At 41.4% G+C, this 17,263-nt stretch overlaps 1 protein-coding gene across 6 annotated transcripts in view; it reads left to right on the top strand.

The window, feature by feature from the left end:
- Positions 1-17,263, top strand: part of rhbdf1a (rhomboid 5 homolog 1a (Drosophila)) — a 359,396-nt gene that overhangs the window by 316,968 nt on the left and 25,165 nt on the right. For all 6 annotated transcript variants that reach the window (XM_043711146.1, XM_043711147.1, XM_043711150.1 and 3 more), the window contains 6 exons: positions 877-951; positions 3,020-3,181; positions 6,545-6,648; positions 9,574-9,637; positions 10,621-10,715; positions 15,519-15,594. In XM_043711146.1, the coding sequence (XP_043567081.1) occupies positions 877-951; positions 3,020-3,181; positions 6,545-6,648; positions 9,574-9,637; positions 10,621-10,715; positions 15,519-15,594 (576 nt within the window). The remainder of the gene's footprint in view (positions 1-876; positions 952-3,019; positions 3,182-6,544; positions 6,649-9,573; positions 9,638-10,620; positions 10,716-15,518; positions 15,595-17,263) is intronic.

The raw sequence follows: 17,263 nt of genomic DNA, 5'->3' as shown, positions 1-17,263 counted from the left end.
AGCACTATGTTTTTATTTCGGACTACCTCCATCCTCAGTATTTTGCTTGGATGTGACTGTCTTTTGTATCTGTTAAATTGTTTCTTCTGAAGTTTTGTGAAAGTTAAGTACAGCTGTATATTTAGTGGGATGTTACATTGAGCATTACACCAGAATGGGCTTATTTTGCATGCCCTGCTTCTGTGAAAATAATCAAACAAATTAAATAACAGGTCACAGCAAACTACATTTGAGGAGCTCAGAATATCTTCCATACCCCAATAATTTTTAACTCGGCTACTTTCATACGCAGATCAAACTTTGTTGTTATAGTTCATATAGGTTTCTTTGTCTACTCCTTCAGCAATTTACAGTTTGCCCGATAAGAAGTATTAACTTTCCTTGGCAATTGATGTGAGATGAAGGGCTGAATATTCATCATCGAGAGTACCTGAATTTGGAACATTTAGCTGAATAAAATCACATCCCTCTCACTGTAATGCTAGCTGTAAATGGTGATGGGGAGAAGGCATTGAAAATCTGAACAATTTCATTACCCATTGATGAACTCTGTGGTTACACCAGAAAGCTCATTGAAAGGTCAGCTCAGTCCAAGGTGAAAAAGGAAACACTCATGGAGTTCTTTTAGGGCTATTCCTGCCACTTACATCGGGTCTACTCCTCTTCTGCTATTACACGGCCAACTCGCTATATCTACCACCCAGGTCGAGGTGAAAAATTGGCCATGTGACAATTAAAAGACCCTTCCTCTTGACCATGTTTTTGGCTATGTATCATTTCATTGATTCTGTCCTTTATGTTCTGGTGTTATGTTGCATTGCCTCAAGTTTGTCATTCACCTAACATATTTTTAATCATTTCCATTTGCTTCCTCAGATATTAAGAAATAAAGGTGTCTATGAAAATGTTAAATTTGTGCAGCAAGAAAATTTCTGGATTGGACCAAACTCTGTGAGTGAGTTTGAATTCTCTTTAGAAGCTTCTGACTTATCTTGGATAAGGATTGTCTTGATCACAATAGTAGCTGATCTCTGGGAACGTGAATTCCTGAATCACTCTATTATCCGTTGTTTTTTTGTCGGGATTAGTATATCTACCTTGTGATTCTTGTAGATAATATGTGGAGGTGCTGGTGTTGGACTGGGGTAGTCAAGGTCAGAAGTCACACAACACCAGGTTATAGTCCAACAGGTTAATTTGAAATCACAAGCTTTCGCAGTGTTGCTCCTGTGTCAGGTGAAGGAATAATGTTCAGAAAGCTTGTGATCTCAAATTGTTGGACTATAACTTGGTGTCATGTGACTTCTGGCATTCTTATCGATAACATTCTTTAACCGTTGAAAGATAGCGACCTGGAAATTTGGCTATTTTTGACACGTGTTGTTTTCTAAGCCACCAATAATTCAGGCAGCAAGCTCATATTTATTAATGCTGTAAACATGGAGCTTGCCATATTGGTCAAGCCCAAAGAAATTGACTTTTAACACTCTTTAAAACTTTCATAAATGTGAATAAGAGGTGACATAATGTGTAACCTCTGCCCCTATCAATCCTTCCCAGTAAAGTGGGTCTGCTCTGAGGTAGCAGGGGTCAGCTGTATTCAAGATCCCTGGTCTAATATGCACTGTTTAAACCTGCAGGCTGCAACTCTATTATGGAGCAAAAGTGCCCCTGTCATGTTCTGGAATTTTAAATAGTTTATCAGTTAATTCTTTGACTTCTGATTGTTACATTTTGAGACTTTCAAGGGTGGCTGTGGAATCCAGTGTTTCTCTATTCCTGAATATTTTGAATGTGAAGAAAATGACTAATGCTGCTCCATTATTAGATTGCAAGGCTTGAACAAAAAAATAGAGCGACCTTAACAAAATAGCTACACCGTTTAACCAGTGCTGGATACCTCATCTGTAAATTAACAAATGTTGTGCGCAGGGTAAACAATGCATTGCAAGTTTGCTTCAAAATTATCAGTTTGGGTTTAAGGATGTTTCAGGTACATTTGACTAAAGCTTGTACTTCAGTGTTCCCCACCATCACTGGCCATCACTGGAAGTTAACCCAAACTACTCCCTGGTTGTTGATAATCGCTTATCCCCTTTACTCTTGTTGCAGTTATACTTAGGCTACACCTTGACAATTATGTGCAGTTTTGGTTTCCTATTCTGAGGAAGGACATTCTGGCTATTGAGGGAGTCCAGCGAAGATTCACCACACTGATTCCCAGGGTGGCAGCACTGACATATGAAGAAAGACAGGATTGATTGGTTTCTCGCTGGAATTTGGAAGAATGAGTGGCCATCTCATAGAAACATATAAAATCTTGATTGGACTGGACAGGCTAGATGTGGGGAGAATGCTCCTGACGCTAGGAAATTCCAGAAGTAGAGGTCTGTCTAAGAATAGGGGGGAAGCCATTCAGGACTGAGATGAGGAAGAATGTTTTCACTCAGAGTTGTGAACCTGTGGAATTCTCTCCCACAAGGAAGCTGTTGAAGTCAGTTCATTAGATATATTCAAGAGGGAGCTGAACGTGGCACTTGCAGCTAAAGGGATCAAGGGGTATGGGGAGAAAACAGGATACTGAAATTGAATGATCAGCCATGATCATATTGAATAGTGGGGCAGGCTCGAAGGGCCAAGTGACCTACTCTTGTCCCTATTTTCTATGTTTACAATATGAAGTCATGATATTGCAGTCCTCTGTGCTCTAACCTCCACATTTTAACTCCAAGAGTGGAGTGCAAAAGGCAAATGAGCACTGTTATTTCAAAGTGGTTTGGCCGAAACATTAATATTACTGCTGAAATTTTGTATTCTTCTGCAAAATGTTCAGTATAAAGTTGAAGCCTGTGCTTGCATACATTGACAGCTCTTTTACTCCTGCTTTTTGGTCTGTTGAACTCTTATGTTCTGGTTGCAGCAGACATTATTGTGTCATTCATAGATATCCTTCCTTTAATGAATTCATAGTCAGGCTGGAATTTTATTACATTTGCCATAATTGTCATTCTTGTTGCAGGAAGCCTTAATTCACCTTGGAGCGAAGTTCTCTCCTTGTATGAGGCAAGACCAGCAAGTACATGAACTGATTGCACAGAAAAGGCAAGAGGAAAATAAATCGGCATGCTGCGTACGAAACGACAAGTCAGGGTGTGTACAAACCTCGGAGAAAGAGTGCTCGGTAGGTGAATGGTTTTCAGAAAACCGTTTTAAATCACAAAATTAAGAAATATCGCTGCATCTTATTGCTGGTTCGTTGACTAATCTTTTTCGAAAGACAGATTTATAGACTGAGCTGTAAGTTCCACCAAACGATTCCTTTAAGTTAGAGGAGGGCTGATTGTTGTTATATACATCCTCTGTGCTACTAACAGTCAGAATTTGTGCAGATATGGACAGCATATTATAGGTGATCAGTACACTTCGAGATTTTCATCGTCACTCTGGATCCTCAGTCTGATCAGGATGATGTATCCAGGGTAACAGGACCCATATAATTGGGAGTATATATAATAACATAAAAAAAGAGAGAGAGGCAAGTCTGTTTTTCAAAGGCAGACTTAAGATGCATGTTTTTCTAAGTTGATACTTGGAAACTTTATTCCAACAAGACAAAAAAGACTTTTTAAAAAAAAAAAATCATGAGGGGCAATTTTTTTACACAGAGGGTGGTTCATGTGTGGAATGAACTTCCAGAGGAAGTGGTGGATGTGGGCTCAGTTACAATGTTTAAGAGTCATTTAGATATGTACATGAATAAGAAATGTCTGGAGGGATATAGGCCAAGCGCAGGCAGGTGGGGCTATTTTACTTTGGGATTACGGTCAGCATGGATCAGTTGGACCGAAGGATCTGTTTCCATGCTGTATGACTCTATAACATTTATATGAAGTGTGCTTCTCCTTCCCTTTGTAATAGGATTGCAGCAAACTTTGTTTTAAGTAGCACCTTATTAACCAGCAGTCTTGATAAACTGACAAAAATCATACACCTCAAACACCGTGACCTACTGCGATGTCCAAGTATTGATCCTGTCAATAAATTATAACAGTGATGAGTGTACCCCCTTCATTCCACTCCTATTACTCACTGTGTGTTTTCACATTGATTTTAGGAGGTATATTGATGTTTTAACATGGATTTTTTTTTAAAGGATGTTGATGTCTGAAAGCTTTGCTTGGTCAGGATTCATTGCGGTTATGCATACTCCTTGATTGTAAGGGACATTGATCATCCGGCGCACTCCTGGTCCTATCAGTGCCGGTTAATAAAATGTTTGCTGTGTTTCCAAAGTGTGAGACCTCAAGGACTTTCACAAGAGGGAAGAAGGAGTATGGATATCAGCCTTTAATAAGGAAACAAATCTTGTACCTGAATGAGGGTCGTTTGGATTTGCCTGTTCCAAATCTAGTATAAGGCCCAGATGCTCAGCCACCTCAGACTTCCATGCTTTCTGATGAATATTAAGCTGTACCTGTTTAGTGATGGGTTTTGTAAAGCTGTTCTGTGGTCGGGGATACTCATTTTGCCCCAGTTCACTCTTTCTGTAGCATAAATGCCTTTGCAACAAATCTTATCTTTTATTGTTAACATTCACATCCGTTTTATATTGTTTCATCCATTTTGGCTAGGTCACTTTTCCCTTCAACGTCTAATCTTCCTTAAGTCAGAATTGTTCCAAAGGATTTGGATTCCAGATACAGCCCTCAATCTGTCACAGACCGACAGAATGCACATGCTGTTGACTGTCTGCGATCAGTATGTTTTGTATGGAAAGAAGCCAGTCTTGTCTTAACCTTAGAATATGCATTCCATTTAATTAATTCAGAAGCATGCTTTAATGAGATTAAAATAAAGTTTTTTTTTGTCTCTCACTATCCCAAATTAATGCAACAGCTTACTTAGCTTGTGCTGTCTCTTCTCTCTTGCACACACAACCCTGAACCCCCCACAGTCACATGGCTGCCTGATAGTTTCTCAAATGGATTTGATAATTTAAAATTGAAGTGAGATTCTCTTAACGCAAAGAGTTCATGGCAGATTGTGCCACTTCTGGTTATGGAGCATCTAGAATGTTGATTCTGATGAGAATTGGGTCCTCCGGTAATAACAGTACAGTCATTGAAACCGTTTTGAATGCACAATGACGGGGCTAACATTGCTGAGTACTGTTTGAATGGGGAGGGAGGCTCTAGGTGTAATATGGCAGGACTGAGGCCATTGTGATACAGTGGAGATTGATAGTAGCCACTGAGTTTTAATCTTTCCTTTTCCATTATGAAACATAGAAATGGGCTAAATCTTTCGTGAAATAACTCCAAAGAGGCCGTATCTCACCACCAAGTCACCCTTTGTTTACATGTGAAGAGTCCTTGACACTGATCCAGCTCCCTCAGAACCAGCTCTGAGTGGACAGAATGTCTGATGCACCTGTTTATATCTGTCAGCCAGGGTTCCCTGATTGGATCAGGTTACATAGAACATAGAACAATACAGCACAGGCCCTTTGGCCCTCTATTTTGTGCCCATCTTTTATCCTACTCAAAGATCAAACTAACCTACATGCCCTACATTTTACTGTCATCCATGTGCCTATTCAAGAATCGCTTAAATGTCCCTAACATATCTGACTACTACCACAGCTGGCAGTGCATTCCTCACACCCACCACTCTGTGTAACAAATCTACCTCTGACATCTCCCCTAAATCTTTCTCCAATCATCTTAAAATTATGTCCTCTCATGATAGCCATTTCCACCCTTGGAAACAGCTCCAATCAGGCCACTCCTGTTTTATGGACAGTGAGAGCCTTTTTCCTTAGATGGTGATGGCTAGCACAAGGGGGCATAGCTTTAAACTGAGGAATGATAGATATAGGATAGATGTCAGAGGTAGTTTCTTTACTCAGGGAGTAGTAGGGGTGTGGAACGCATTGCCTGCAACAATAGTGGACTCACCAACTTTAAGGGCATTTAAATGGTCATTGGAGAGACATATGGATGATAATGGAATAGTGCACATTAGATGGGCTTCAGACTGGTTTCACAGGTCGGTGCAACATCGAGGGCCGAAGGACCTGTACTGTGCTGTAATGTTCTATGTACTATGAGGTCCATCTGGCTGACTGTGTTACAATCACGACATTTAAGTGCTGCTCTGTCCTTGAATGATGATATTTGTGAATTTCACAAATGACTAACTGGTATCATGTCCATATTGCATTAGGTATTCGGTAAACACTTGAAGCTGTCTTAGGCCAAATGCTAAAAGTCAAATGATTTGCAGCAGTCTCCTTGACCACTGGTTTGTGTCCAATTTTTAAAAGTATTTACTCAAAGTTCATAATGTGACCTGTCCATATCAGACATGACTTCAACCAATGGGGAAGAGCGAGTACTTCAAGGAAATTCCCAACTGGATATTGCTGGCAGTGGAAGGGATGTGTTTTAGCAGGGAGTTTCTGAAATCTGTGTAATCAAACCAGTGAGTCATGCCTATGGATGTTACAAAGCGAATATCTAACAAAGCATATTATTTCTTCCAGTCAACTCTTGCTGTCTGGGTGAAGTGGCCAATGCATAAAAGCGTTCCATTATTGGCTGATAAAAGTTACCGAAATTACGGCTCAGTTTGCCATCAGGACCCAAGGTAATTATGTCACATTTAGTTAGCCAACTTAAAATTAGTTGATCTAAAGTTAGTTATGTCATGGCTATAGCTTCCTCATTAAGGTTAAAACAGTGTTTAACTTAAACCATTGATAGACCAGAAGAAGATCTTAAATTTTCATCCCTACTTTCTGAATTAGCTGATGTCATGAGGACAATACAATGTTCTGGAGGGCAGTGTGCTCCAAATTCAGTCATGCCTGTTAAATATTTCCAGGGCTGAGGACTTTTCAATCCAGCTCAGAATCTGGGACCTCCCGAGTGTAGGAGGCCTACAACACTCCCTACCGAGATACATTACCGCATGGGGGAAGGGCACCCGAACATCACTCCTACTGATTGTAATGAGACGTAGAAAGAAGTTGAGAGACAGTGATCGAAAACTCAAACTTAACGAGAAGGAAGAGTTATGATCAATCCTAAACGGTAACTTCAACCTATAGAAAGCAATGTTAGATTAGTTTAGAGGGTTTATTTATAAAAAAAAATGCCCCTGACTTTCCTTGATGTACTCCAGGCAATTCCCCTTGGGTTGACTCACTCTAATGTGAATGATGCAGAGGTTTGGGCTGAGGTAGTGGGGGACAGGGCATAGCTGGGAGTGTCGGTGGGGAAACTGCTGGCATGGGGTAATCACCCATTATTACCAACATTGGCACAGCTCTGTTGGCTAAATAATCCTTACTGGGAGCACCATCATTAGGTTGCCTGCTGTTTGTGTCCTTCTTGGGTCCCTATGAACTGACTGATCGTTTTTTGTTCTGAATGATGTGTCATGCCTTTTAATGTCTCTGCTGGCTGATACTGTATCAGAGAGAACCACTCCTGCCCCCTGGAGGCTGAAAGCTTCGAATTGCAAGATCTAACCAGCCTCCCCAGATTGATTTTTAAAAACGAATGAGTTAAGTTGAAATTCCTGAATTTGGAAACCGAGGACTTTGACAGTGCTTTCCTTCTCTGACTGCATTTGCCATTTGAAAGGCAGGGAAAAGTTCTGCCCTATATTAATGTAAATCCTAAATTCCTGGAAATGTTGAGACCCTGCAAGTCCAGGAATCAGTTTCTCTTCAATGGCTTCTCTGGGGCCACTCTGCCAGCAAACTGCCAGATAGATTCAGAATCTTTGAGGCATTTCAGCTTCAGTTATACTTAACTCTGGATACTTTCTGAAGCTTTCAAGTATGTTGTTCTTTTCTCTCCCAATACCATTGTCCAACATATTTGGTGGTAGTTTATGTCACCAAAGTGTTATGAAATCGCTTGTAACTCGACAGGGTGCAAGCCCCTTTGAGGGATAGAGAATATTACAAAGAATTTGTAGCAGGCGTTGGAAAGAATGGCTTAAGAAATTCCAGGAAACCTGCAGCAGTTGCTCTGTGGTTGATGTCAAGTAACCGCACTGAGTTCCGCCCCCCCGCCCCCCCTCCCAAATAAAGGTCAGGCCACCAACTGAAGTCCTGGGTCACGAGCTCTGCGACATCAATGGCTGTCATTGTCCTGTGATTAATGCTGCTGCTTCATTGGCTTGGAGTTCTGAGACTGCCCCAAAACCCCCCACAATTTATAAAGCTCTGCCTTAGAAGGTACATGAGTTTGTTACAGTGAGTTGACTACAGCGAAATCCATGGAGGACGACTTGCTGCCACTTGTTGGGCCTGCAGTTGAGATTTGCCGTACCATGGCGCAGTGGTTAGCACTGCTGCCTCACAGCGCCTCGGACCCAAGTTCAATTCCAGCCTCGGGCGATTGTCAGTGGGAGTTTGCACATTTTCCCAGTGTCTGCAGGGGTTTCTTCTGGGTGTTCCAGTTTCCAAAGATGTGCAGGTTAGGTGGATTGGCCATGGGAAATGTAGGGTTACACGGATAGGGAAAGGAGGTGGGTCTGAATGGGTCAGAGGGTCAGTATGGACTTGATGGGCCGAATGGCCCCCTTCCACACTGTAGGGTTTGTATGATTCACCCTCTTGTCTTAAACAGTAATGAATGTCTACATTTATTTCTAATACATTTAAAATTATACTTTATGGTAGCGATATCTTTGAAAATAGTAACTATTCCAATTTAGGGCAGCATGGTGACTCAGTGGTTAGCACTGCTGCCTCACAGCACCAGGGACCCAGGTTCAATTCCAGCCTCAGGCAACTGTCTGAGTGGAGTTTGCACACACTCCTTGTGTCTGTGTGGGTTTCCTCCCACAGTCCAAAGGTGTGCAGGTTAGGTGAGTTGGTCATGCTAAATTGCCCATAGTGTTCAGGGATTTGCAGGTTAGGTGCATTAGTCAGGGGTAAATTAGATTAGATTAGATTACAGTGTGGAAACAGGCCCTTCGGCCCAACAAGTCCACACCGACCCGCCGAAGCACAACCCACCCATACCCCTACATTTACCCCTTACCTAACACTACAGGCAATTTAGCATGACCAATTCACCTAACCTGCACATCTTTGAACTGTGGGAGGACACCGGAGCACTCGGAGGAAACTCACGCAGACACGGGGAGAACGTGCAAACTCCACACAGTCAGTCGCCTGAGTCAGGAATTGAACCCGGGTCTCTGGCGCTGTGAGGCAGCAGAAATGTAGAGTAATAGGGGAATGGGTTTGGGTGGGATGGTCTTTGGAGAGTTAGTATAGATTTATTGGGCTGAAGGGCCTATTTCCACACTGTTAGGAATTCTATGAATTCTATCTGATGAATTTGACTGCAGAATTATATCTAGAGAGAATTTCAGAGGGTGTGTGAGAATGTCTGTCTGAATTCTCCACTCCTGTAGCCCTGAGGTGAACTTTTATTGAGAAGGTTTGCTACTCCAGCAAGAAGAAGAATAAAAACCAAATATTAGCAAACCTTATGGTATAATTTTTGTTCTTTGTGTTGTTTCTCCCCTGTTCTGCCTTTCCTTCAGATTTTGTATTGAACCTGGTTCTGTTCCTCCTCATGAATGGCCTGATGACATCACCAAGTGGCCGGTAAGACCCGACATTAATGTTTCCTGTAGTTGCAATTTTCATTTACTGAATGTGCTAGCTTAAAGCTCTCAATTGTGGTGTTGCTGCTAATGGGCTGCAGCGTGAGTTTTCACTCCCATATCGAAATGCCGCATGGTCAGAACAGAATTGATCAGAAAGAGCTGTCTCTATTGGCAAAAGGATCAAGACCCAGGCACTAATTTTAACACAATTGGCAAAAGGAGCAATGGTAACGGAGGAAAATTGTCTTCACATAGTGAGTGGTTAGGATCCTGGAATGCGCTCTAAATAAATTGGGTGTTGGGAAAACAGTAAAATTTCAAACCAAGTGAACGATACCAAAAACATGGAGGTGTGACATGGTGAAAATGATGCTGATCACCTGTGAGGGGATATCTCAGAATGGAATTTACTACTGAACAATGTGAGGTGATGCATTTTGGCAGAAGAGATTCAGAATGTGGCCTTAATGGCACAGTTGATAGTGCAGGGATAGTGCAGATCTTGTGGGGTACATGTGCATCCACCTTTGAAGGTGGCAACACCAATTGAGAGAGTGGTGAGCTCCATAAATAGACGCCTCAACTTCACTGTTCCTTCACTGTTGGTCCTACCTACCACCTCCACCCACTGACCTCCTGAATGGGAAACCTGAGAGACAAACTGACATATTGTCTCCCAGTGCCCAAACCCAGCTTGCTCAGACACGATACCCCTCCCCACTGACTTAACGGTGCCTTCCCTCACCCCAACTTTGACTGTTCGTAAACGCTCACCCACTTATGTGGCACTCTACCTTCTTGCCGCATGTCATCCTAGCCCTAAACCCTCTCACCCAACCTTACCTTCACAGTGGATATGATCCAGGCAATGATAATCATCCTGGAGCATAGACACACCACCCACTCCCTGTGCACATCCATGTGGTTGAAGGTGCAACACAGTGAATAATGGGAAAGTTTCTTCTATTTTTTTTGTTTCAGATTTGCACTAAAAGCACTGCTGGAAACCACACCAACCTTCCACACCTGGACTGTGTGATTACAGGCCGACCCTGCTGTATTGGCACCAAAGGGAGGTGAGTCTGTGCTCTGATCTGTTACAGAGTCCTGCATGTGGAAAACGAGGACTGGCTGAATCATCGTACATGAAAGTGAGAACTGCAGATGCTGGTGATCAGAGTTGAGGGTGTAGTGCTGGAAAAGCCCTGCCGGTCAGGCAGCATCCGAAGAGCGGGAGGGAGACTTTTACCCAAAACATCGATTCTCCTGATCTTTGGATGCTGCCTGACCGGCTGTGCTTTTCCAGCACCTCACTCTGAATTCTGCATCATTATACATTTCAATCTAAGGTCAAAGTGATGATCTGACAAGCAAATAGGGTTAAGTGTTCCAGGGCGTGCTATGAGCTGAGACACTTGGAATCTCTGTGGAGTGCTGTTGGTGAGGGTTAAACTTAACAACAATGTGAACATTGGTGACTTTATTGTCCCCCTTTCTATTTTAACCAGTCTGATGTGTGCAGGTAATCTATTAGCTTTAGTGTTATTTTACACAGAACACTTCCCTCTAGTGGTTAGCTAGGATTGTCTTGTAGATTATAACTGATCTGTAGAGTGAATGGAGATTTGTAAACTGAACAACATGCTCTCATTCTCTTTTCTATAGTTTCATTAATGACACCAGAGTATAAGAATACAGTGTTACTTTGAAAATGTAGTGTAGCTGGTCAAATTGTACTTTTTCTATTTCTAAATTGCTTCTTCACATCCACCCACTTCAAACCTTCTTACCTCTTTAAAAATGGAAGAGGAGTATTTTATGTTTATATTAAACCCTGTATCTTTTTTTAAAAATTCCCACTAATGATATTTCTTTGATCTTGCTGTTACCTGGAGTTTCTGGCCTCACTCTGAGACATACCCATGATACTTGAGGAGAGGAGCTGTCTGACCTACAGAGTGGTTCTGTTCACTTTAATGGTGCTCATCACTTGGCAGTGACCTAACACTGACCTGCTGTGTTAAGCACTCAAGAGCATGTAGCAGTTAAACATAAACAGGACCTTGTAAGTGGTGTTCCAGGTAGACAGGGTGGTGAAGAAGACGTTTGGCTCACTTGTCATCATCGGTCAGAGCATCATGTTACGCTCTACAGGACATTGGTTAGGTCACATTTGGAATACTGCATACAGTTCTGGTCATCCTGAAAAAAATTCACAAGAATGTTAATGGGACCAGAGGGTTTGTGTCATAAGGAAAGGCCAGATAGGCTAGAAACTTTTCTCCTTGGAGTGTCAGAGGCTGAGGGGTACCTTATTAAGGTGTATAAAATCGTGAGGTGCATGGATAAGGTTAGAGACAAGGTTATTTTCCCCAGGCTAGGGGAGTTCAGAACTAGAGGGCACAGGTTTAAGTTGAGAGGGGAAAGATTTAAAAGGGACCTGAGGGATAACGTTTTCACGCAGAGAGTGGTGCATGAATGGAATGAGCTGCCAGAGGAAGTGGTAGAGGCTGGTACAATTACAACATTAAAACGCATGTGGATGGGTTTATGAATAGGAAAGATTGAGGGATGTGTGGGTCAAACATCGGCAAATGGGACTAGTTCAGTTTAGAATATCTGGTCAGCTTGGACCAAAGGGCCTGTTGCCATGTTGTATGACTTTATGACTCATTACTGGGAGTGAATTGTTGCTATTTCACAAAATATTGACTGTAATATTACAATACTTACTGCCTTTTCTCTATGTTGCACCCATGCGTGGAACACTGCTTTATTCCTTTGTGGGGAAAGATATAAAAGGAACCTAAGGGGCAACTTTTTCACACACACAATGGTGTGTGCATGGAATGAGCTGCTAGAGGAAGTGGTGGAGGCTCATTAAATTCTAGCATTTAAAAGGCATCTGGATGGGTACATGATAAGTGTTTAGAGGGATATGGGCCAAATGCTGGCAAACAGGGCTAGATTAATTTAGGATATCTGGTTGGCATAGACAGGTCCGACCAAAGGGTCTGGTTCCATGCTGTACATTTCTATGACTCATTGACTGAGTGTGGGCATTGCTGGCTAGGGCCAGCATTAATTGCCCAAAAGGAGGCAGTGGTGAGCTGTTGTCATGAAGCCCTGCAGTCCATGCAGTGTAGGGATTCCTGCTGCGTTGTTAGAAAGGGAGTTTTCCAGGATTTTGACCCAGTGACACTCCTAGAAATGTGAATAAGCAGTGTTTAAAAATGTTATGATAAATACTGAATTTTACTAGCATTGTGCTGCCATCATGTCACCATTACAATAAAGTAAGTGAAAAAGGCTATTGCGAGGCTTTGTTTTTCATGTATTGGAGTACAGTGGATAGAAGTCATACTACAGTGGTCTAAAGCTCTAGTCATATGATATCAGTTCTGCCACCACACCTCAGGAAGCATGTAGAGGGAAAGCTGATTCACCAAATTATAAAGAGGGGTGACATTTACATATTGTTATAATTTTAAAGGATTTGAGATGATTGGGAGAGATAGCAAGAAATTATTTCTTCATTAATTGATGAAAAGCTGCTGGGCATTGGAGTAAACATAATTCAAACTGGATCCTGAACTGATGCAAGTGTAATGAAAAACTGGCTGTGTGAAATGCTCAAATCATCTAGACACTTTTTACAAGCTTACTATCTCTTTGGCATTTTAGAAAAGTTTATTGTCTAGTGTTCACTATTGAAACATTGTGGCACTTTGAACCAGGGGCACCACTGTATAATGGGAGATTTTCCAACTGTGCTGCCCATTCTGCAGTTACCATATCTAAACTTGTGATTGCAATGCAGTTCAGCATTAAGTGAAGATGAAATAGGTATTTAACAGAGGCCCAAGTCAAAGTAACTAAATGAGATCGAGTGTAAAACAGATTGCTGCTTCACTATCTCCCATTTCACACTTTCCTCTATGGAGCAGTTCTACCCTGTGTTTTACAAACTCTGGCAGATTCCAATTCCTATAGAAGTATTGGATCTCCATGGAAGTACATGGAGGTGCACTTTAATGTTGATGAGGTGCATCTGATCAAAAATTGACAAAAAGCTCAATAGTTTTTCTTTAAAATCCGAAAGAACTGCAGATACTGGAAATCAGAAACAAAAGCAGAAATTGCTGCTAAAGGTCTGGCAGCATCTGTGGAGAGAAATCAAGAGTTAACACTTCTGGTCCAGTGACCCTTAGAACAGTGCCTATTCTGTACCTTAGTAATGCCTATTTTGGAAGCAACTCACACACCGACACTTGATTTTTTAAAAAAAAATTAAAAATCATTTGCTGGCCTGATTTATTTCTTTGCAATTAAAACGTTACCTGCATATTGTCAGCATTTTGATGTTATTGATCATCCCCGTGATTTCTTTAGCTCTGTGTGTGTGTGTGTGTGTGTGACCAGTCATCTATATTGCTCCTGCCAGAGATTCGAATTGGTCCCACTGATGACAGAGGCTTGTTACTATTGGAGACGGCCTGTGCTACTCCATACCACTTGCAAACAGCCCAAATGAGAATAAAATGATTGTAGAACTCCTGAGTCTTTGCAAACAGCTTTAAAGAGGAATGTAGCTCAATATTTCAGAGGCGGCCCTGTCATTACGACTCGAAAACGGCCCGGTATGAAATGTGTGTCTTCCTTGTTCAGTTGTGCATTGCTGCTTATTTCTCACATTATCCCAGATTCTCCATTTTTCTTCTTTAAAGGCTGTGTGTAGTGTTTATTCTGTTAACAGAAGGCAGACTCTTTAAGCCTTGTCATCTTTAAAAGCATCATTAGCTAAATGAACTTTTCGATTGTAAATTCAGATTGTCGAGAATATTAGAGACATACAGCACGGAAACAGACCCTTTTGGTCCAATCAGTCCATGCCAACCGTAATCCCAAAACTATAAACTAGTCCCACCTGCCTGTTCCTGGTCCATATCCCTCTAAACCTTTCCTATTCATATACTTATCCAAATGTCTTTTAAACATCCACAGCTTCCTCTGGAAGCTCATTCCACACACAAACCACACTCTAGGGACAACTTTTATTTTCCACATTGTCATTGTTCGATCTTTCTCCTTTTACCTTAAAAATATACCCCTTCATCTTAAACTTTCCCCATACTCAGGAAAAGACACCTCCCAATCACCTTATATATACCCCTCATTATTTTATAAACCTCTATAAGATCATCTCTCAACTTCCTATGCTCCAGTGAAAGAAAAGTCCCAGCCCATCCAGCATCTCCTTCTAACTGAAACCCTCCATAGCTGGCAACATCCTGGTAAATCTCTTCTGAACCCTCTCTAGCTTACTAGTATCCTTCTTATAACTGGGAGGCCAGAACTGGACACAATACTCTAGAAAAAGCCTCACCAACATCCTGTACAACCTTAACTTAATATCCCAACTCCTATACTCAAAGGTCTGCGCAATGAAGGCAAGCATGCTAAATGCCTTCTTAACCACTATCTATATGTGATGTAAACTTCAAAGAATTATGTACCTGTACCCCTAGGTCTCTCTGTTCTACAACACTACCCAAGGCCCTACTATTAATTGTATAAGTCTTGCCTTTTTTTACCAGAATGCAATGCCTCGCATTTATCCAAATTAAACCCTATCTGCTGCTTTTCAGCCCATTGTTGGTGAATTTTGATAGATAAAGCTTGCATTTTCACTCTAACAGCAGGACTGTTCTTGATTCAGTTGGATAAGGCATCTGGCAAATGTGAGTACAGGAGGATTCATGTACAGCCTTGTCTTCAAATTCTGATGCTCCAATTTTCAACTGACTTGAACCTAAAGACCTAGCGTGTTTATGGACATGGTGCAATAATGTGAATGTTTGGGGTTTTTTTTTTTGCAGATGTGAGATAACATCAAGAGAATACTGTGAGTTTATGAAAGGTTACTTCCATGAAGAAGCGACACTATGTTCTCAGGTTTGTATCAACACTTCCCCTCCATTCCTGTTAAGATTACAGGAATAGCTGTTAGCTGTGTGAAGTGGTTAACTGCAATACTTCAGGCACAATGTATTCCTGCCTTTAAGTGGTGCCATTACAGGGTTGTGGAATTCTAATACAATTTAGAATTAATAAAGCAACTGTTTGCTTTTATTTGCCACAAATTTTCTTGCTACTGTGAAGGGATTGGAGACAAGTGAATTCATACTAATTTGACAGCTTTGATTGAATTATGGCTGTTTTAAAACAAGCGGGTGTCAGTAACAGCTTGGAGCAAGAATCTGGCATTGTTTTTATTCATCTTCATTGTCCCATGTGGTTAAGGTCAGAAGAAACCAATCCATAGGGGGAAACAAAGTGTTTTCCCAAAGTAACGCCCTCTATGCGTGAACATTTTTCTACTCACTGTATTTTTAGTTTATCAGCACACATCTGTGGGCACATGCACTTGTTAAAGCAGACTGAGAGTTGAGAATCAGCCTATTCAGTCCCACGGCCCTGAGCAAACATAATCCTCGAATGTGAGGACAGCTCATAATGACAAAACTGTTTCCAGCATTGCTGTATCTTTCTCTGTCTGCCACAAAGTCAGAAGTATTTGTTCTCAATTTGTCGGAAGGAGTAAAAATAAATTGTAAGGCAATGTTAACAGTGTGATATAAAGGAAAGGGTGGAACCTGCTCTGTATGCTGCTGTTTGAGGCCTTGCTGGAGTAAACTGTAAGGAGCTGAAAATGTGTTGCTGGAAAAGCGCAGCAGGTCAGGCAGCATCCAGGGAACAGGAGAATCGACGTTTCGGGCATAAGCCCTTCTTCAGGAAGGAAACTGTAAGGAAACCATTGTGCTTTTTTTTTTGCTGGTTTGTTTCACAATTGGAAATCAAACTAATTTGGCTTGAACAATAATTCTCTTAGTTAAATTAACTGAGGTGTTAAAATACTTTGATATCTGGAAGCTGAAAATGTTGAACACAAATAGTGCCCTCACCTTTGGACAAATGCTATGTTCTTTTAATCTGGATCCACAGCTCTGTGTTGCTGTATCTGTCATATTCATCAGGGTTTCCATAGTTGGTACTTTTTTTTAAAAAAAAAACTCTTGGCCAATTGCTTTGGACTGAAGCTATTAAATTGAAATGCCAGCATCTTTTATTTGTAATATGTGTATGGGACTCGGTCTTTACCAGAAGGTATTGTGGATAAGCATTACTCTTAATTTCTCCAGAATAAGGCAACAGAGATCTTGTTGACCTGATGTAGAGGATGTGGACAGGGAGGATGCGAGGGATTGTATTTATTTTCAAATAAAATTCATTGCCCAGTTAACACAACAGCATTTTCCATCATCATTCTAGTCTTTGACATCCCCAGCAGTAATGAAAGCCTGATTTTGGCAAATATTTTTGGGGGTGACCTGTACTGATTCTCCTTTCACTGAATGGGATTTTATCACAAAAAACCTCTTCAGTTCTTACAGCCCAGTATCTGTGCCGTACTGTTTGTGTAATTCACTTGTTCACTCCATCCATATCCAACCTCCTACTTACTACCTCCCCCCTTTTTTCTTTCACCTCTCCTCCTGTAAATTCCCCTCCATCTCTCCCCCTTCACCCCCACCCTTCCCTCCCCATTCTTCCACCTCTCTTT

This window comes from Chiloscyllium plagiosum, chromosome 21 (assembly GCF_004010195.1).
Source record: "Chiloscyllium plagiosum isolate BGI_BamShark_2017 chromosome 21, ASM401019v2, whole genome shotgun sequence".
NCBI lineage: Eukaryota > Metazoa > Chordata > Chondrichthyes > Orectolobiformes > Hemiscylliidae > Chiloscyllium > Chiloscyllium plagiosum.
The sequence above is the reverse complement of the archived record's forward strand: the minus strand, read 5'-3'. Positions and strand labels throughout refer to the sequence as shown.